A 21,554-nucleotide genomic window follows, 5' to 3' on the forward strand; every position below is an offset into this window, starting at 1 on the left:
GACTACGACTATTTGCAGCTGTGATAGATGGGGTGGGGGGGGGCTAGTTGCCCTCCAATCACTTTCGACTATTAAAAAGGGTAGCCACTCCAATTTCCAATCAAACCTCGACTACGACTATTTGCAGCTGTGATAGATGGGTGTGGGGGGGGGGGGCTAGTTGGCCTCCAATCACTTTCGACTATTAAAAAGGGTACTAGCCCTTTGAATTTCCAACCGAATGAGCCTGTTTTGAAGTTTCTATGACAACACCCTCTATAAAAACCTTATATGCCCCCAGGGCATAACTTAAAACCCTTGCCCTGAGGGTTGTGGGGGAATGTCCTCCTCAAAAACATATTTTCTATCTGGTAATAAACTACGCTGAACAAAATGGCTATCTCATAATTTTGATTGGATGTGTTTGGGGGAATGATGGGCGTGGGGGGAGGAGGGTAGTTGCCCTCCAACCACTTTCGACTATTAAAAACGGTACTAGCTCTTTGAATTTCCAATCGAATGAGCCTGTTTTGAAGTTTCTACGACAACGCCTTCTATAAAAACCTTATATGATCCCAGGGCATAACTTAAAACCCTTGCCCTGAGGGGTGTGGGAGAGTGTCCTCCTAAAAAACATAATTTCTATTTGGAAATCAACTACGCTGAACAAAATGGCTATCTCAAAATTTTGATTGGTTTTGTGGGAGAATGATGGGCGTGGGGGAGGGGGCTAGTTGCCCTACAATCACTTTCGAATATTAAAAAGGGCAATAGCCACTCCCATTTCGAATAGAACCTCGACTACGACTATGACTATTTGCAGCTGTGATAAATGGGGTGAATCTGAGAACTTTTAAAGCTGTTTTAACGTATATACTACCATGTATTCTCCACGTTATCAACTTATCTATAGAAACGGGGACCTTTCCAGAAGCATTGAAGCAAGCTAAAGTTATCCCGCTTTACAAAGGGGGTGCCAGGTCAGATGCAGGAAACTGGAGACCAATATCAATACTGCCTTTATTGTCAAAAATTTTGGAAGAAGTGATTCATCGCCGTCTATATGACCATCTCATGAAACATAGCCTACTCAGTGACACTCAATTCGGGTTTCGAAAAGGTCATTCCACTATTCATGCTGCCATTCATCTTGCTGATTTTGTAAACAAATGTTTAGAAAATTGTGAAATAACCCTAACAGTATTTTTTGATTTTAGGAAAGCATTTGACACGGTAGACTTTAAAATTTTATTCCAAAAATTAGAATGCTTAGGTATTAAAGGAGTGAATTTGAAGTGGTTTGAAAGTTATTTGTGTGGAAGGTCTATTAAAGTGATGATTGATGATGTTTTTTCTTCTCCTTATCAAGTGTCGTGTGATGTGCCACAGGGATCGGTCCTTGGCCCACTTCTGTATCTGGTTTATGTGGATAGTATGAGGTTTTTTCTTCCAGATTGTTCCTTGACGTCATTTGCTGATGACACTGCTATTACTTTTTCTAGTCGTTGTTTGGATAGTCTTGTGTTGAAAGTGAATTGTGTTCTGAGAAATTTCCATCTGTTTATTAGTTTGAGTTTGTTATGAGTAAATGTTACTAAGACTAATTTTATTGTATATTCTAGAGTAGGCGAGCCCAGTAATATTGATGGTAGAATTCTGTTTAATAATAAGCCTGTAGTTCAAGTTCAGGAAATTCTGTTCTTAGGTTTTTATATTGATGGTAATTTTTCGTGGAAACACAACAGTGATGTTGTCGCAACAAAGATTGCACGTGGCCTTGGAGTGATTCGTCATTTTGAAAATTTTTTACCCCAAAGAGTTTTAGTGCTTTTTTACCATCCTTTGATTCATCCATACGCTTTGTGTGGCTTTATGTTATGGCCAAGTAATTTTTAGGTGAATTTTAAACGTGTTCAGACTCTTAAAAATAAAGCAATGCGTCTCATTAGTGGGTATATTGAAGGTATCCATAACACTTCAGCTTGCTTCAATAAGTTGCAAGTGTTGAATGTAGGACAGCTACAGGACTGCCAAATAGAAATCTTTGCCTATCAATGCTGGAATAATATTAGTCCAGAGGTTTTTAGGGTTTATTTTAGTGACAATAGGTCTTTGCACCATTATGAAACTCGTTATGCTAGTGCCTTCATTGTTCCGAATAGAAGTGGCACCAGGGCCAGCTTCCATACTATATTTTCCGGACCTAATGTGTAGAACTCAGTTCCTGAGAGCATTCGGGTGGCTGAACACCTTGGTTTATTTAAAAATAATTAAAAAAATTATTTGTTATGTTTTCAGAGTTTTTTTTTTTTTTTTATAGTTTATTATTAGTTAGTAGATGAGTTGTATGTACCCGCCCAGTCGCAAGTACTTTTTTGTATCTTTCTTGGGGCAGGTATTGGAATATTAGTTAAATGTATTTTTGATGTTAAATAAAACGAACTAAACTGAACTGTGACTGCAATTACTTGCAACAACTACTGTGACTCCTTGCATCTTCAACTGCAACTACTTGTGACTTTGACTACTTGCCCACTGCAATTACTAGTGACTGCGACTGCTGATGAACACGACTTCTCTCAACTAAGACTACTTGCGACTGCAATAACTTGTGACTGTGACTAATTGCGACTACGACTACTTGCAACTTTGCAACTAACATTTTACTGCAACTACTTGCAACTGTCACTACAGATAAGGTACAACTTTCAATAAATTTTGAGGGGGATTTCAAAATCAAGACACAACCAGCGGAAGCTGGTTATCAAAGGGCGTATCAGCAATATCTTAGGAACAACTGAGGGTATTTAGTTGAAACTCTCTCAAAAAAATTGTTTCAATAATTACAATTCATTGTTCTGTTGAATCTGAATCAGTTTATTGTTTATAAGTCAGAGTTCAGTGGAACATGTTTTACTAGGGAGTTTCTTAGAAAATGCACCTTAAAACTTAAGGTAACTTTTGTCCGTGGTTTGCTTCTTACTAAGTTGCAGCTACTGCTGCAACCATTATTCAGAAAGTGGGTTGGCCTATTTGCTAGGGGGTGCCAATCATTTTCTTCAATCTTCAAGGTGGGTGATTCGACGTCAAGACATATATGAGTGGTTTCAGACAGGGGCGTCGTTTTTTTTTTTGGGGGGGGGAAGTTACCCCCAATAATCTGGAGAAAAAAACTATTATATAGCCTATATCCTTTGACTATGCGGGTATGGACCCTTTTGGCCCTCCCCCCAATAAAAATGCTTGAGCTACTCAACTGGTTTCAGGCACGGCAACTTAATCAAATCCGTAATTTCAAAACATGTTAATTTTGCTGTTCTATATAAAATAAATTTATGTTTTATAAGCAATAAAAAAAACAAATAAATACTTTAATTAAAAAATATTCCGAATATTCTAAATTATAAATAATTAATTATTCATTAAATCCTTCAGTCTACTAATCTTTGCATAAATGCAAGAAAAAGATCAGTTTTTTGTATGTCATAAAATTTTTATAGGGATGTAAGAAAACTGAATAACACAATGTTTTTCAGATGCATACTATATATAATTTAAACACATTCGTGTTTCTAGTACAATATTTTTGTTTGCCGTGATGCTGAAAAGAACTTTTAAATTCTCATATTTTTGTTTTTATATTCAATATTTTAGGAAAACTTATCATTAAAGTTATATTTTTATGAACAATACAAGGGTAAAATAGGAAAATTCTTCAAAATCAGAAAAATCCAGGCCCTCCTCATGCCTCCAAATGACAGGTCTCTGTGAGATCCAATGTAGCCTGTGATTAATTTGTGCACACCTTGACAGGGAGAATGAAGTAGAACCGTAACTGCAAATAATTAGCTTGGTGACACATCAGGCTTTCAATCCAGTTTTCGAATTTCCCAAAAAGTATTTTTTGTAAAATAGCTTTTACTGACAAAATAAAGGGAAAAATCATTTACCATCCTGAATTAGCTTTGAATTTGAGTAAACAAAAATTCACTATACAGTTTTTATTTGAAAACTCGTTTTTGTGTATTTTCACTAACTGAGGGGACTGGGTGAGGGAGCATTCAAAATGAGAATTATAAGCATCTACTTTAGAATTTTCAACCATTTCAACTGTATAACCATTTCAAAAGTTCCATTTTTGGTGCCGAATATCTCTTCAAGATTATATTGCCAAGACACATTCACACAAAGAACTTATATTAAATCATTAGATTTCAAATGAGCTATTAAACATCTCTCTGAGACATGCAGCCCCTGCTAGAAATTGGAGAAAAAAAATTAAAAAAATTAAACACATTAGCTTTTAGAGCTTATTTTTTATATTCCCAAAGAATTATTCTTCCAACTAACTTTTACAGCTAAGGCACATAAATAGCATTTTTTCCCTAAACTAAATAAAAAAAAAAAAATTCACATGCCATTTTTCTTTTTTAAGTAGACCTTTATAGTTTTTGTTTGCTTGATGAGGCTGTGCAGGGAAATGTCAAAAGAGGGGGAATTATAAACCACTTATTATCAGTTTTGACTATGTGGGTTACAGTGATACCTTTGTTATTTCGATTGCACTGATAGATAGGGACTTTCTGCTTTGACAAACTATGCTCAATACTTGACCTGAATGATGAAGTTCATCAGTTTAATTATCCCTTATTAGACTGGTTTTGACTTTTTTGCCAAAAAAAGTTCTAGCAATGAGCAAGTCTGGCAATCCGTCTATCACAAGCAATCTTGAACAAATGATTAAGACGAGGTGCAATTTGTAAAACTCCCAAAAATTAGCAGCAGTAGTATCAAAGCTTAGAGACCTGAATCATCACCCTTGGTCATGTTAAACAGAGAAATTACATTTGGGAAAGGACAGGTCAATCAACAGTGAAATGAAAGTATCTGAGACTGACAGGTTTCTTACAAGTACTTCAGATGTGAATCTGTTCTTTGCTGACATTTGCACTACTTGTCTCTAAGTTACTAAAGCTGAACTGGACCAAACACCAAGTTGACTGTGAAACTGATGAAATAACTTGTTTATGGAGTTCTTTGTTTTTGGAACTATAAATTATAATATTATAACTATATAAACTATAATATTATAAAACTAAAAGCTTGTGTTTTGTTTTTAGCCAAGCACTTGGCATCAACAGTCAATCAGTATTTCAGTGAATAAGACACTACACTGGCTGCTCTGTTTTTCTTGCTGCTATGAATTACATCATTTCTTGTTTCAACCATCAGGTCAAATACTTCCATGCTTTGTCATCATTTCTTAAATATCTTAGTAAGGCTTCAAATATTAATTTCAAAACTCAGTGCACGGCACATAGCATTCAAGTCAATGAAAGTAAATAAAAAATTTTGAGGTTCTACAAACTAAAACATGATTTCCCCTCTGCAACACCATTAAACCCTTCTTTTTTGTCTGCGGCCATCTTAGGGATTAGATTCAGTGTTGGGTGTTCATTCACTATTCATTTCCAAAAGCTGGCAAAGAAAGACAACTGTGCTTTACAGACATTTATGGCAATGTTTTGCTTAGGTTTTTCCAGTTTGTTAACAGAAGACAGCATACCTTACATATATTTGACCCCTCCTAGAATAGGCATATCCTGTTTGGGGATCCTATCATTTATTCAAAAATGTTGAATACCTGAGAGATAGTTTGAAGGTAATTGAGAAACAAGCTCAGAGGGGCATTCTTGTTGAAAAACTTTAATGACTAAAACTTGACTTTGAAATCATTAAATTTACCTAGTCTTTATGAGCACTGATTTCAGTAGATGATCTACTTTAGCCAATTTATGGTTTCAAGTTACTGAACACCACACATTAACACCACCTGCTATGCCAGCCCCTGCAAATCCTTGTACAAGAAACAAACTGAAGCCAGTTGTATCCCACATAAAACAGATTCAGCAATTCTTTTGTTTATTTTTTACAAGTGTCAATGCATCAATTTTACAAGTGTTTATTTTTTTTTATGTTCTAGTGTGTAATTAAAAAAAAAATAAAACTTAGGAAATTTTTTAAGTGTCTATGACAACTATTTAGATTAAATGATTCTAGTTATGCTTCTCAGTCTTTCCACTCCAGAAATGGCACCAAAGTACTATTTTTGATACCACATGACACTTTACAACAGTGTAATCAAAATAAACTAATAAAAAGCATGTAAATAAAAGCAATACCTTTTAAATGAGCCATAATCATTTCTCTGTGATCTCGCAGTATCCTGTTAGCCCTGGCAAACAGGATACTGCCAACCTCAGTACAGGGTCTTTGACCACAATGACTCCAACAGTGAACTTTCATTTCAATCTACCACAATTTTTGAAGGATTTTGGGCTATTTTCAATATAACCAAAAATGTGTTTTGCAGTCAACTTTTACCATTGAGATAAACTAATACAAGTTACCATTCCCAAATGGTCATTAACAAAAATTTTTTTCACTAGATTTTTCTTGATTTATCACTAGATTATCACAAAATTTTTATCACAAAGACAATGCATAAAAACTTTCATTGCTATGGACAGTGATCGCCTCTTTACAAGGCTGCGGCTATTACTGCAACCATGATAAATATTTGTAAGTTACTTTAACAAAAGCAAAAAAGAAGGGCAAACTAACCAAACTGTTTTAAACAATAGTATTGCACAACAAAATCAGCAATAAAGTAGACTTCATTGTAATTATACAGCCATTTTCCATGTCTTTGTGGATTTGATCTTGCCAAAGTCTGTAACAAATATAAAAACGAAGTTACAAAGCACCCACAATAATTCTACGCTATAGATAGAAATGTAACCAGTTCCAGTAGGTATGTTTTATGTAAGCTTTGGCCTGAGTAAAAAAAAAAACAACATCTACAATTTACTTTCCATGTGAAAACAGGTTTCAAAGTTTAACAGATTGAAAACGTTTTCCTTTATCATGAAGAGTGACTTGTAAGCAAGAATTGACAAGCACTTAAAATGCACAAGTGGGATGCGTTTGGACAATTTTGCTTGTCTATTATGGGTTTGAAGTATGCATTTGAGGATGAAAAACATTTTTTTTTTGTCTGTGTTACATTGAGATCTGAAACAAAATCATACAGCATATTCACCCTTATAGGGAGAGGTTTTACAAACTTTACATACATTTATTTGTTTCTGATGCATTTGAGGATAGGAAAATTTTCCTTCATGTATGTGGCTACATAATGATTATAAATAGTAATGCAATGCAATAACACACTTACAAACTGTTAATAAAATATTTGCTCCAATAGCAATCTCTGTGATAGGCACAGAAAAAATACTAGAAATTATTAGCAGGTGTCATATTTGAGCAAAGGTAACATAGGCTCAGCTTTGAAATCAAGCAGAAATGCTTAGAAGTTTGAGGTAGCAATACAACCAAAGAGCAGCAAAAAGTAACCAAAATTTAAAAAAGCAAGATATTGGTCAGATGAATCATGTGGACACAAGTTCAATTTTCGAGAGGTCATTAGAGCCCGAACAAAAATTGCTTACCAACGTTTTGTGCATCCTCCTTTCAAATCTAAGGACTTTAATATGCTCTGCTATAAATTAAAAGCTATTTAGTTTTGGAAGTATTTTAGTTATTGCTGATCTTTTTAAATGGGGAATCCACCACACACCCTATGTAGAAATTACTATCAGACCTTGGAAAATGCACAACATGTTCTCTTTGAATGCAACCCAAGGGATCAAGATTCGAGGAGACTGAGATATTACTGTCATCAATTGAAGATCCCCATATTGTTTGATACTATTATTAATTGCTCTCTCTCACATGATTTGGAAGCCAAAATCTATAGATTGATGATTATCACACAGTTTGTGGTAACAAACTGTAAGTAAGGAGTGACCCAGCTCAATGGTAACCAAAACTCTAAAAAACACAATTTTTATACCAATAGATACATCAAAAGAATCAGATTTTAATGCTGATTTCAAATATAAAGTTTAATCAAGTTTAGTCTCACCCATCGAAAGTTACGCGCCTGAGAAAACTTGGCTGATTTTAGGAAAAAGGGGGAAAGACCCCCTAAAAGTTATAGAACCTTAATGAAAATGACACCATCATATTCAGCGTATCAGAGAACCCTACTGTAGGGGTTTCAAGCACCTATCTAAAAAAATGTGAAATTTTGCATTTTTTGCCAGAAGAAAGATCATGGATGGATGTTAATTTATTTTATTTTTTTTCCCCAGGAGTGATTGTATCAACCCAGTGGTCCTAGAATATTGTGGAAGGGTTAATTGGAACGGAAATTAAAAGTTATAGTTGCCTTTTTAAGCGACCAAAAAAATGAAGGGCAACTAGGCCCCCTCCCATGCTAATTTTTTTCCGAATGTCACCTGATCAGAATTTTGAGATAGCCATTTTGTTCAGCATGGTCGAAAATATTATAACCATGTCTTTTAGGATGTCTTAATCCCTCAAAGCCCCCAGGGGGAGGGCTGAAAGTTATGAACTTTACCCAATGTTAACACATAGTATTGGTTATTGGGAAGTATACAGGCGTTTTCAGGGGGGATTTTTTCTGGTAGAGGGGGATGGGGGTGGGTCGGGGGTTATATGGAAGGATCTTTCCATGGAGGAAGTTTTCATGGGGGAAGGAACATTGCTATGAAGGGGGTGGCAGATTTCCCATCATTATTTAAAAAAAAATAATCAGAAATTAAATTAAAAAAAAACAAGTTTTTCAACTGAAAGCAAGGAGCAACATCAAAACTTAAAACGAACAGAAAATATTAGCTATATGATTGGGTTCACCTGCTAGTCATTACCATGCTCTTTAAGCCAAAATTGTTTTTAGTACTTTCATAAGAGCTATTTATTCTAATTAATGGCCTTTGTGATTAAGGGGTCATTTTTAAAGAATTGGAACAAAATTCAAACTTAAGCTTAAAAAGCAAGGTATTGACTAGAGGGCGAACCCCTAATATACGTATAAAAATATATGAATATAGAAGTTCGTTACGTAAGTTAATTTGTAAGTTACGTATATTTATTATTAATAAAAACGTTTGTAACTAAAAATTAAACAACTTTTGAGAAAGCCATTTGATCAAATAAAAGTAAAATTAATATGAAAATTTTTGTTTTAATTATTCATGTATGGTGAGCCAAAATCAAAACCTGCATTAATTCAAAAACTTAAAAAAAAACTAGTTTTTTTAACTGAAAGTAAGGAGCGACGTTAAAACTTAAAACGAACAAAAAATATTCCGTATATGGAAGGGACTTTCCTCGCCGCCAGACCTCGCTCTTTACGCTGAAGCTTGTCTTTATCACAACTTTATTTTTTTAAGCAATAAAAAACTTTAGCTAAAAGAGCGATGCGTTGAGGAGAGGACAGCCCCTTTCATATACGGAATAATTTCTGTTCGTTTAATGTTTTAATGTCGTTCCTTACTTTCAGTTAAAAAAACTTGTTTTTTTATTTAATGATCCTAAAAAGACGCCATTAGTACTAGCAGCACGCTGCCAGTAATCAACTAGCAGATATTCTTTGGAATATGGCTAGAATAATTCATAACCAGTGAATGTTTTCCTGGAATTTCATAGAGGTGAATGGACCTCCCACTAGATCCACAGACCTCGCAAAGTTATGAAGAAAATGAATTGCTAAAAATCAATTCACTCTTTATGATGATTCTAAAGATTAGAAATTTATTAAGATTAAGGTTGTCAATAAAAAGTCACTAGCATAAGAATGTTTTACTCATTCATTCAGGAACTTACCAACTTCTTAGGAAATTAACTTAAGAAAAAACATTTTCAAAGAAAAGCTAAGAGCCATATCAAAACCTAAAATAAGCAGAAACAAAATTGGAAATTCAAACTCAAAATAAAATGAAATTACTATGGTATGAACAGGTGGAACCTAAAAGGAAATAAAATATAAATCAAGTTAAACTTAAAACAACCAGATATTACAACAAACAAGATGCAGACTTACACCCTCTTAAATGTTCTAACTGCAGGAGCATCAATTGTGCTTCACTTCAAGGATTTGAGTTTCAAGTAGTGTGTTACAAATCATAGCATTAACAACTACATAAGAACTAAATAAAATCACAATCCTAATCAATTTTGGAGCCAAACGGACCAGCATTAGACCTTATACAAGGAAAGGTAATGTCTACAAATGAGTGCTACCATAAATAAGAGTAAGGCAACCCCCTTCCTCAAAAACCTTATATTTAGTTATTAGTGAGCCAAAATGCTCCTTAATTACAGTTTGTTACCCTAAACTGTTTAATTGTACTAATTTACTTTGTTATTTGGCACCAGTCAAGTTTAAATGTTACATTTTTTCTACAAGTATGCCAAATTCTGAATTCAGTAATTGTAGCTTTATTATACAGGATAAGAAGTGTCAAGGCAAGACCTCCTGATGGGAACCCTTCAAGCTAATGAAGTAGACCTTTTATCTAAATGTCACTTACTAAAGGGGTAGAAAACGTCAATGTAATAGTAATGTATCTTCATTTTTGAATTAAAGCAAATAAGGACTTAATTATCTAATTCAAAATTATAATTTTAGGGGTGCCACATGCAGCACTTTTGATGGAGGACAGGGGGACCTCTGCCCAACTCCTAGTTTTTTGCCCCCCCCCATATAATTGGAAAATACATTTTAGAATATCTCCATCAAAAAACGGCATTTTTGGTATTTCCAATGCAAGAATTAGGAAAAGACAACAAATCTGGTTCCCAAAAAATTGCACACAGCTCTTCATAACATGCACTCTTCCACCAAAAATTGAAGAAAAAAATGAAAAAATGAGACCTATTAGCACTTAGAACTTATTTTCAAAATTCCCAAAAAATTATTTTTCCAAATAACTTTTACAGTTAAGATAAATGTAAATAACAGATATTGTTCCTGAATTAAATTTAAAAGAATTTTGTTATAAGGCAGGTTTCTTTTTTTTTAATAGACCTTTGTCATTCTTGTTTTCAGAGATGTAAAAAATTGTCCTCCCCCAATATTTTTTACATTGACAACATTGGTCATATTTTGATTAATTTTGGGAACATAAGGCACTTTATTACGTCACTGTCTAAGTCAAATTTATAAATAGCATGTAGTTATAAAAATTATTTTTGAATGTAACCTAAAAGGCTCTATGGTTTTCCAGTGCAACACAAGTTCCAAAGCAACATCAGTGATTTCCATGTTGTTCTAGGTGGGGGCTGTATTTCTGCTGCATAGAGGTACTGATTATGACAATTCTAAATGTGCACTTTTTACTCCTATTATTTTTTAGAGTTTTGGGGCTTTTTCAAAATTCCTGTTAATTTGTTCATGCAACAGCATTTCACTATTAAACTTAATCAATATAATAGTTACCATTCCTGAATGGTACAAAAGGTGATGTTTCCTCACTGGACCTTTTGTCAATACATTGAAAAAAAAATCCAGTGATAAGAAATTGCTATTTTCTTGTGCTGCTAGAAGGACACAAAAATTGCCCCACTGTGGTGCATGACACAGTAACATTATACAACCTTTAATCAGCTCAACTGAAATAAGAATTTTTATACCTTTGTGCTATCTTTAAACTTAAATTGATAATTACATCAGAAAGTCCTACATGTTCCCCAAAAATTTCAAAATATTACTAGTATTATCAATGTAAAAAAAATTCCAGGGTGGAGGGAGGGAGTTGGAATTTTATATATCTGTTACAAAGAAAAATTGTTGTTTTTTCTGAATTTTTCCACTGGTATTACCAATAATGGGTGTTTTAATGAAAATACTTTGAAAAGTATTTCAAACTCTAAATGAGGCACCCTAGGCTACCTCAAAAGGGTTGCCTGTGGTACTGCTTAAAATAGACATTTTAATTTTTTCACCCCTTAAAAGAAAAAAACTTTTTCCACTGAAAAATGCATTTTTTAAAACTATTTTCATTGGAAAATAAAAGATTGGTTTTTCACCCTAGCCTATTTAAGTACAACTGTTCTACTTCATAACACTTGCCTTAGATTGAATGTATTCATAATAGATGTATCTCTGATTCAGATAGGCCTGGCTTAAGAGATTGAGTAGCATTTTCTAGGATTTGGCTCAAACTTAAAGTTTGTGTTGGTAAATAAGCTCAACTTTTGACTAGGCCTAGACTATTGGTGAATTCAAATTCAGTCAAAATATTCAAGCTAAACATATACATAGGCTATGAGAAAGTTTAGACAGACAAAAACACTGCCACACCTGAACTGGCCTATTAAAAGGGCTATGAACCATAAGAAGAAGGCTTTTTTCAAAATATAAGTAATGAAATGCACATACCACTGAGATCATTTTGCAAAAGCAAGGAATAAACTGAGGCAACTGACTAGGCACTTCATAGCTGACTATGAAGATAACTTGGCATGGAACATCAAAGACAACCCAAAGAGGTTCTGGAGATATGTATCTGCTAGAGATAAGAGTAGACAAACTATACCATTCCTGCTCAATCCTGAAGGAAAAAAGCTGGAAGATCCTGAGGACATGGCAAATTTGCTGAACAACACATTTGCATCCAACCTCTCAGTGGACCCCACTGACAAGCAACCATGCCCTGCCCCCAGGGTGGTCGAGCACCCAATGCCAAAATTTTAAATTAGGGGAGAGTGGTCCATACTGAGCAGGATTTTGGAAAAGTGGATTTTCTTGCTGCCTGTTGGTTGTTTTGTTACTTCTCTTGCATCATAACATAGCAGATAAAAAGTAGTTGTTTTGATAATTTTTGCAGATTTTAATACTGGCTCCATCTGGGGAAAAATCTCAGTGGATCCCTATGTACCACCTGGCCCAGTATGGACCGGAGATGGTGCATAGTGAGCCATCCTATGGTACATACTGGGCTAATTGAAGACTTTCACATAAAAAATCATTCGTTTAATGTGTTGAAACAGTACAAAGGTAAACAAAACTTCTAAAAATGATACAGATGACAGTCATTCGTTTATAATGTTAAAGCGCTAGAAAAGTAAAAAACTAAAAGGGTAACCTATAAAAAAAAAACGCTTGGCAAGACATGGAAACTACGGATGTTTACCAATCCTCAAAATTAAAGAAAGAAGATGCCCTTAAAGCTGTCACTTTTGCTGGGATCGGGTTTGAAATCTTCTCCAGAATATCTTCATGGGGATACACAATGGCATTTTCTTATGGGCTACTTCCACCTATTCACTCCCGCCATGCTCAGCACACTAACTTGGGCAGAGTCTTTGTTCTTTACCTGAACCACACCAGGGAAGTATTTGCCTTCATAAAATTTTTTCACTAAATTGCCAAACAGTCATCCATCCTCTGGACATAGCTCATCTTCTTCCTCCTGTCCAATGTGAAGCAAAGAATCATCACTGTGCTGATGGAGTGAAAGGCTTCCATCACTGTCCTCAGCAAACTGTAAAACCTGCTTTGCTGCTTTCTTTTGCACTCCTCTTGGCTTTGGCTTTGCAGCTTTCCCCTTTCTGCTTGCTCTTGCTACTTCCTCTGCTTTAATTTGTTGCTTTACAGGCATATCAGTCCAGATTTTGGATGAACCTTGCTTCCTACCTCTGAGAGACTGCTTCCTAGGAGCAGCTTTAGCAAAAGGCCTCACTGGTTTTGGACTGAAGGCGATGGAAGATGAGGGTATGTGCGCCTGTCTTACATTGTCAGTCATGCTTGCTCTTCCAAGTTGAGGGCTGATATTCACACCTGTGCTGTTAACCTCTGGGCAAGAGTCCACAGCTTCCGTGTCATTATTTGTGGTACTGCTTGATCTGTTCTCCTCACTTTTGGGCTTGTCTGTGACATATGAGCACAGGAAATCTTGTTCTGTAAATACACCTGGGTTGTAAGGCCAAATGCCTGAACTAGCAAACCCACTCTGGATGTTGGAAGGGGTAAATGCGAGTGGAAAGGCTGAACCAACTAGTCCAGCAATACTGTAGATTGAGATGGTTTTTCCTGGATTACTCAACATCCAATTATCCATTGCCCTGTTATACTGGGCCTTGAATGAGAAATAGACACTGACATCAAGGGGTTGTAGCCTGTGGCTGCAGTGTGGGGGAATAGTCAGTAGGACTATGCCATTCTTCTTGGCAAATTCCAGTGCATTTACTAAGATATGGGATTTGTGATTGTCTAGTATGAGCAGCTTTTTCTGCTCAGTTGAAGCATTTAAATGTTGCAAGTAGTCACAAAACAGTTCTTGGGATACCCATCCAGATGGGTTTGCTCCTCCTGCTGATCCAGCAGGGCTTCCATTCAGCATATGTGGCTGAAATTTCTTTCTGGGAAAGACAGAGGCAAGAAATTTCCAGTTGCAGCAACTTTTCTGATCACTGTCACTAGAGTTCCTCTTTCTGCTGAAGTAACTTTACCTACTATTTTTCTTCCTTTCTTGGCAAGGACCTATGGGGGCTTGTGAACTTTCATCACACCTATTTCATCCATGTTGTAAATATCAGCTGCATCAATGCAGTTTTTTTCAAGCACAGTATGCAGGTTGTTGAAAAACTGCATCACATTGTGAGGATTGAAGCTGATTACTTGACTGAGGCTGGTTGCTTCTGGTTTCCTCAGTGATAAAGTAGGATTCCGAGATTTGAAACCATACATCCAATCTTTACCTGCTTTTTCGTGGTCAACCCATGCCTGAGGCATTTTTTTCTTATTTGCTAATGCAAACTGATATGCCAGTTTCCTGGCCTCTATTTCAGTAAGCCTGTAACACATGTTCAAAGCAGTGATTAAGTAAGTGACCAAAGCAGCTTCTTCATTGGGAGAAAACACAGTGACAAATCCATGCTTTCTGGCGAGACTGGCTGAGACTTTCTGGTCATCACCGAAATTCTTGTATTTGTTGTACTGCTGCTGAAGCATTGCTCTGGTAATGCCTAATATACCTCCTGCCGTTTAGACACTGATACATTCATAGACCTAATTCAAAGCTAGTCTAGTATTCTCTTTGGATTCAGCCTGCTGTTCTGCTGCATCCTGTCTGTACTGTCCTATCTGGCCCCTTGGGACTCTTGGCATTTTGAGACTTCTTTCTGGTTGTAAATCAGTTCCTAGAACAAAAGTACTTTGATTAGCAAATCAGTTTTTAGAAGAAACCTGAGCAAAAAATCCTATGGTACTTAGTGAGCCACTGATCCCGTATGTACTGCTTCTGAGTGGCTCAGTATGTACCACAGGCCATCTGTTCTTTAAAAGTGAAACTGTATGAAGCTGGTTGTAAGAATAGGTAAAAGATGGCACTGCTTATGCTCTCTGATAAATAAGGATTCAAACAAGGTAGAAAACAACCTTCTAGAATAAACCATAGCAGAGGAAGATTAAGAAGTGCATACAAGAAATATTTTTCCTAGGGTATAACAAAAAGGTTAAAGAGAGCTGGTGGAAAACGAAGATAGAAACATACCTTCAAAAGTGGACAAAAAAGTTGGCCATCCTGTAAACTATGTCACATGGCTTGGGTGTCCTTTTTCAACTCAGTAGATGGCAGTTAAGCTTAGTGGCTCACTATGTACCTATGCTCAGTATGTACCACTTACCCCTACAATGGACAAGATTAAGAAAAGGCTAAACAGAGCTAAAGGTCCAGATAGTACACATCCTAGGCTACCTAAAGAACTTGCAGATATAGCAGCCAAGCCACTCTGTTTGCTACTCAAGCTGTCTCTTCAGAATAGTAGCCTACCTGCAGATTGATGGACAGCCATAATTACTGCAATATTCAAGAGAGCATCTAGAACCCAGCCTGAGAACTATCAACCTACTAGCCTGACCTTGGTTGCAGCCAAACTTAAGGGATAGTCAATGATGCAATCATAGCCCATATGACCAAGAATTGCCTTCTTTTTGGTGGTCAGCATGGCTTCAGAAAAGGCATGTCTATCAAAACAAATCTAATACCAGCTTATGAATCTATAACTGATCTGCTTGAGCAGGGTTTTCCAGTCAACATGTTCCAAATGGATCAAGCTAAGGCCTTTGATAAAATGTCTTACTGCTATCTGATGATCAAGCTGTCTGTATATCAGACAGACAATGATGTTGCCCAGTGGATTTGCAGCTTTCCAACAGAATCCAGATTGTTGCTGTATATGATGGAAGAGGTGACCTTATCTACTCCACACCAGTTCATTTTAAGAGTGGTGTCCCCCAAGGGACCAAACTAGGCCCAACACTGTTTAACCTCTGCATATATGATGCTCTTGAGGTGGTCAGAATGGCTTGGAACAGAATGCAGACAATTCCAAACTCTTCGGTCCAGCAGCCTCAACAGAAAATTGCTCTTCTCTGCAAGAAGATCTCATCAACCTCTGTCTGAGGGCAACAGCCTGGAGGCTTGAGTTCAACCCATGCAAATGCAAAGTCCTGCATCTTGGTCCAAACAATCCCTGCCATAGTTATCACATGGTTGACTCTGCAGGTGCCAATGTACCCATTCAGAGTGCCAAGGAAGAGTGTGATCTTGTGATAATCATTGACAACAAGCTTAAATTTCATAGTCACTGTTGGAACCAAGCAACTAAGGCAAACAAGGTCCTTGGTTTGATCTTGTCACTGAAGCATTCAGTGGCAAGTTGCCAACCAAGAGTTATCAAGAAGCCTTACACAGCCCTTGTTTGTCCCCATCTTGAGTTTGGCATGTTAGTTGCCAATCGGCACTTAAAGTGTGACATGGGGATACTTGAGAAGGTCCAGCATAGAGCAATCAAGCTCCCTTTTGCCAAAAAACAAATCTCCTACAAGCAACACTAGAAAAGCTTGACCTGCCAACCCTAACACATCATAGAAAGAGAGGAGATGTCATCCTTGCATTTAAGATGATGACCAGTGACACCATTAAGCCTTTTTTCGATCACAGTGATTACGCCAGAACACAAAGAAATTCCATAAAACTGCATTAAAGATTTAGCAGAAAGCATTAGAAGTTTAACTTCTTCACCATTTGCTTTCTTCCACTGTGAAATTCACTCAGCAAATCTACCATGTTGGCCAGATCAGCTGATAGCTTCAAGATTCTTGCTGACAGTGATTAGAGCAGCAAGTCATTGAAGATGCGGTGGGACAAACCAGTATCATCCAGCAGGGTTTATTAGGTGTTGTGCACCCCCTTTAGCCTTCAAACATGCCTGGGCACCAATACATCTAGTGACACACAAGAAGGAAACCAAACTTTCCAGTATGTAAATAGTTATGGTCCATTCATGAACTAAGTTAACTCTCCTGTTGTTAATAACTATCATGTATATATGTAAACAGTGATAATCCACTCATGAACTGTGACATGAAGATTATCAAGTCAATGTTCTGGCAACATCTACAGGTTCTCTAACCTTAGTCAATAGAAGATGCAAATGGTAAAACAATGTATGGCAAATTTGAGGCAGTTTATATTACTGACCTAAAAATAAAGTGAGCATACCCCTGAATGCCTTTTTTTATGCTCTTTCTGAATATGATAATTGCTTTACTTGGAAATTCAACTTTAAGCCTTTTGTAGATCATCAAAGATAATAACTTCATCCCTTATTTTTGGTGATGTAAAGGGTTAAAAACTTGCATAATAATTGTAGCTAACACATTTCAACTGCTGCTCCAATATACTTTACCCCTCCCCCCCCCATGTGCAAATATATTACCTAAATTACATATTTCCAAGTTGTGTTCTGGTTCTCAATTTTGTCACAGTCAATTCAATTAATGGGTAAACTGGTTTGAACAAGAGTGGCACTAACAGCAGTATATAAGCAGCAATTAAAATAAGAGAAAAATCAATTTTCTTTGAGGGCCTGTAATAGGCTTAAAATTAAAGATAAATATCATATTAACATACTATACAGATAGCTAAGAAACAAACTTACCTCTAGAGTCAGAATTTCATCTTGAATTCCAATATGAAATTCATTTCCCTTCCAAATTCAATTTTAAGCCCTTTACAGACCCTCAAAGATGATACCTTTTCTAGGGCTGAATTTAAAGCTGTGATGCTTTTAGGCCCAAGCATTTTTGCTGCTCTATATTCATATGATAGGAGGGAGGGTTAATTTTCCTTAAGAAAATAATCTTTATAATGAGAATTTTTGTTTTATTGCATAATAATATAACAAATGAAAATAATTTGTCAAGTACTTGAACATTGGGGAGGGGGGGGGTATTAAGAAGGGTTTCAAATCTAAGCATTCATCTACAATGTTAGGCTCAAGATAGTGGGGACAAAACTCAATAGCTCACTTGCATGCTTTATAATTTCTGAGGCATGATTTGCATGGTAGCAGAGTGCACCTGTCACTTTGAAGATATGGCTTATATAGCTGTGTTAGTTTCAAACTTGTTAGAGCTGGTTTATCTTTAAATTGAATTAACAGTGATAAAGTTGAACATCAATAAATGCATGGAAAATATAGGCTACAATATGGCCTATATTTGGGTAAGGTTAGAAAGGATTGGTTAGGCTAGGTTGAAATTTAATTTGCAACAGAAACAGATGTCATATTTGGATTCAGGATGAAATTCCAACTATAGAGCCAAGTTTGTTTTTTAGCTATCTGAATAGCCTATAGATGTTCAACAAATTAAAGTTCCAAAAAAATTAGTAGGCTAGGCCTAGCCTACTTATATTTGGAAAGAGTATAAAAATGGCAGTGACTGGTGTATGGTCCTATTCAGTGGTAGGATATTGAGTGCTATTCACCTTATTTGCAGGTCAGTAGCCTAATACAAACTGCCCTAAATTTAGCCTACCCATTGCTCTTTCTAGCTCCTAAAACAGAGATTTAATCCAATTAGCTATTTAAAACAGTCTAGTGACTGGTCTACTCTTTTGTCTAGGTCTATTACACAGTTAAGTCTAGAAAGACCATGCATAGGTTATCATAAGTTTTACTAGCCTATGCTTAGCCCTAGCCTACTCATTTAGCCTAATTATAATTTTAACCACAGGAGGAAACAAAGCACCTAGACAGTTGCCTGCTTCATGCTTGAGGCAACCAGAGCCTAATTTAAGTGCAGAGCCATTCCTCGGAGACGAGGGGGGGGGTTGCTCTCTGCATTGTGGCTTGGGAAAATTACAGCTGAGAAATTGTCCATTTTTTCACTTCAATTAGGCTTTTCCCATTTATATTAGAGTCATGAGGGGGCACTATAATTAATTCCTTCCTGGGCACCCCCAACCCTAGAAACTGTCATACCAAAATGCAGCTAATCTTTGGCTTCTAAAACACAAATTAGGCTACATCCTACCTCTATCAAATGACGAGAAGCTGTATGTAAAACACTACTTAAATCATTTTGGGCAACAAATTCAAACACTGAAGGTCTATCAAATATAGGCTTAAGTTTTGAAGTTAAAAAAGCTCCTTGTTGGCCAGTCATTTTCTTTCTCTTCTTCTATCATATTGTTCAGGTCAGCCCTTGGGGCACAGCTGTGCTTCAACACCAGAAAATAAAAAATCGGATATCGTCGATCAAAATCCTGAAAGCTTCGGAAATTCTGAAAGAATCCCTTACGAGCACTGTAAAAATTCGACCTTTTTGCTTATAAGCACAAGCCGTTTAGGTTTTCTTTCCTGGTAATATACAAAGCCGTATCTAGGAGCGGGTGGAATTCCCTCCCGTAATTTTTGTCAGGCTTGTAAAAGCGTAACAAAAATGTATATGAACAAATTTTGTACGCGTTTTTTAAAGCTTTTCTTTCGACGCCTCCCTCCCCCCAAAAAAACACAAATTAACCCCCTCCATGAAAAAAATCCTGGTGACAGTCTTGGTAACATACGCTTGTTTTTTAATATTGCCTGTCTATTTAGACCAGATCCGGCAGTCAGATGATTCAAAAAGTCTAGCTGAGTGACATTTCAATGCCAGGGAAAGTAAAAACTCATTTATTCTCTTTGGAATAAAAAAAAAACTGAAAATCAGGTACTCATACGAAAGGAATGTCAAAAATAATGAAAAAATTAGTTCTCATAATCACCTGCTGTAGCTGATGTTTTTTTTTTTCGATTATTTAAAGAAGACTTTTGCCAGGCAGCAACGCTTATGCCGGTAATGCTGAAGCTTATTGATGACCTATGATTTTTGGTGATTACTTATTAATAAAATTTCATATGTATGATAGAGCTTGCTGGCAATTTAAGCTTTTGTGAACTGCCAGTATAACTTCAGCCCCCACCCTTCATCACAGAATTGGCTACCCACCAAACTTATTGAAAATATCATAGATAGACGATTAAAAAAGATAAAGGAACAAAATAGGGAGCTTGTCCCCCTTGATTCAGTTACCCCGGCAATTGAGAAAAAAACTTTCATCGCTATACCATACATCCCGAAACTTGGCGATAAACTTGGAAATACTTAAAAAAAACATAATCTCTCTGTTTCTTTCAAAACCGAACAAAAAGTCGAACACTTTTTCAACTCAGGAAAGGATAAAACTGACCCAGTACTGGTTAGTGTTGTCTACAGAATCCCGTGTTCTCGTGGGAAATTTTACATTGGTAGGACTCATCAACAACTAGGTGAACATTTGCATGAGCACAAAACTTCAATAGATAAGTCCCTGAGATTAAAAAATAACAATGACAACTTTGCTTCGCCATCGGTTTCGCATATTTTCGTAAATCCGACCCATCTAGTTCTTTTTGACGAGGCAACCTTAATATCAACTGTAAATGGCGTAAAACAAACTTTTAAAGAGGTAATTGAGATAAAAAAAAATATATGAACCAAAATTTAGCAATAAATAGAGATACTGGAGATATTTCATTAAGCCCAATTTATGAAAGTTCAATTTTGAAGGACTCGATCAATATTTTCACCTGGTATAACTTAAAAGAACCTATTTACATATCTAATGAAAAACGAAAATGTAGACCAGCTAAAATTATTGCAAAGCAAAAGATTCTTTCCCAATCATCTTGGTAAATTTTTTTTCATTGATTCCTGCCTGTTTTTTATTCAGTGTCTGTTCTGTCTTTCTAGGGTAAACTTCGAAAGGTTAGATTTTCGTTTTATTTTCTTTGTCTCCTTTTTTTTGTTTAGCACTGAGGATGACTTGGCGGAGGTCCTTGTAGAAATATTTGCTTATATTTTGTCTTCTTCATGGTTCGCCACTGGCAGATAAAATCCTCGTTTTTTCACCATTTTTGATTTTATTTTTCATTTTGTTAGTTTCTTTCCTCTCTGAGTTTCATAACATGGAGCACATTTGATACGGCGTCGCAAAGATCTGAGCCGTGTTGTCACAACCTAGTTCAGTTATTACTCGGCGTTCAATCAGATCACAGTGATATGACAATTGGAAAACGTGTTATTGATGACAGCAGAAGCAGCGAAAAAAAACCGTGATGTGTTGGGGGCATCTTTGTATGGAATTAATCAAAAAACTTTTTCCACAAAATAAGTTTTTCAAAGAAAATTAATGAACTCCATTTAACCAAAAATGAGCAAAAATAAAATCAAATAATCTACCAAGCGTGAAACTACCACAAACCAGCATCGATAAATAAATTAAATCCAAAACGAACAGAAATTACAATAAATAACCGAGTTAAACTAAAAAAGA

General features: G+C 36.1%; 1 protein-coding gene across 1 annotated transcript in view; it reads right to left on the bottom strand.

Moving 5' to 3' along the window:
* Positions 1-19,366, bottom strand: part of Pex12 (peroxisomal biogenesis factor 12) — a 47,164-nt gene extending 27,798 nt beyond the window's left edge. Inside the window, exons 1-2 of the mRNA XM_089086644.1 lie at positions 19,235-19,366; positions 6,604-6,712 (exon numbers count right to left, since the gene is read on the bottom strand). Of these exons, the coding sequence (XP_088942770.1) occupies positions 6,604-6,712; positions 19,235-19,366 (241 nt within the window). The remainder of the gene's footprint in view (positions 1-6,603; positions 6,713-19,234) is intronic.
* Positions 19,367-21,554: the final 2,188 nt, after the last annotated feature.

Source organism: Artemia sp. Qi Xiang Cuo, chromosome 3 (genome assembly GCF_049724085.1).
Source record: "Artemia sp. Qi Xiang Cuo chromosome 3, ASM4972408v1, whole genome shotgun sequence".
Lineage (NCBI taxonomy): Eukaryota > Metazoa > Arthropoda > Branchiopoda > Anostraca > Artemiidae > Artemia > Artemia sp. Qi Xiang Cuo.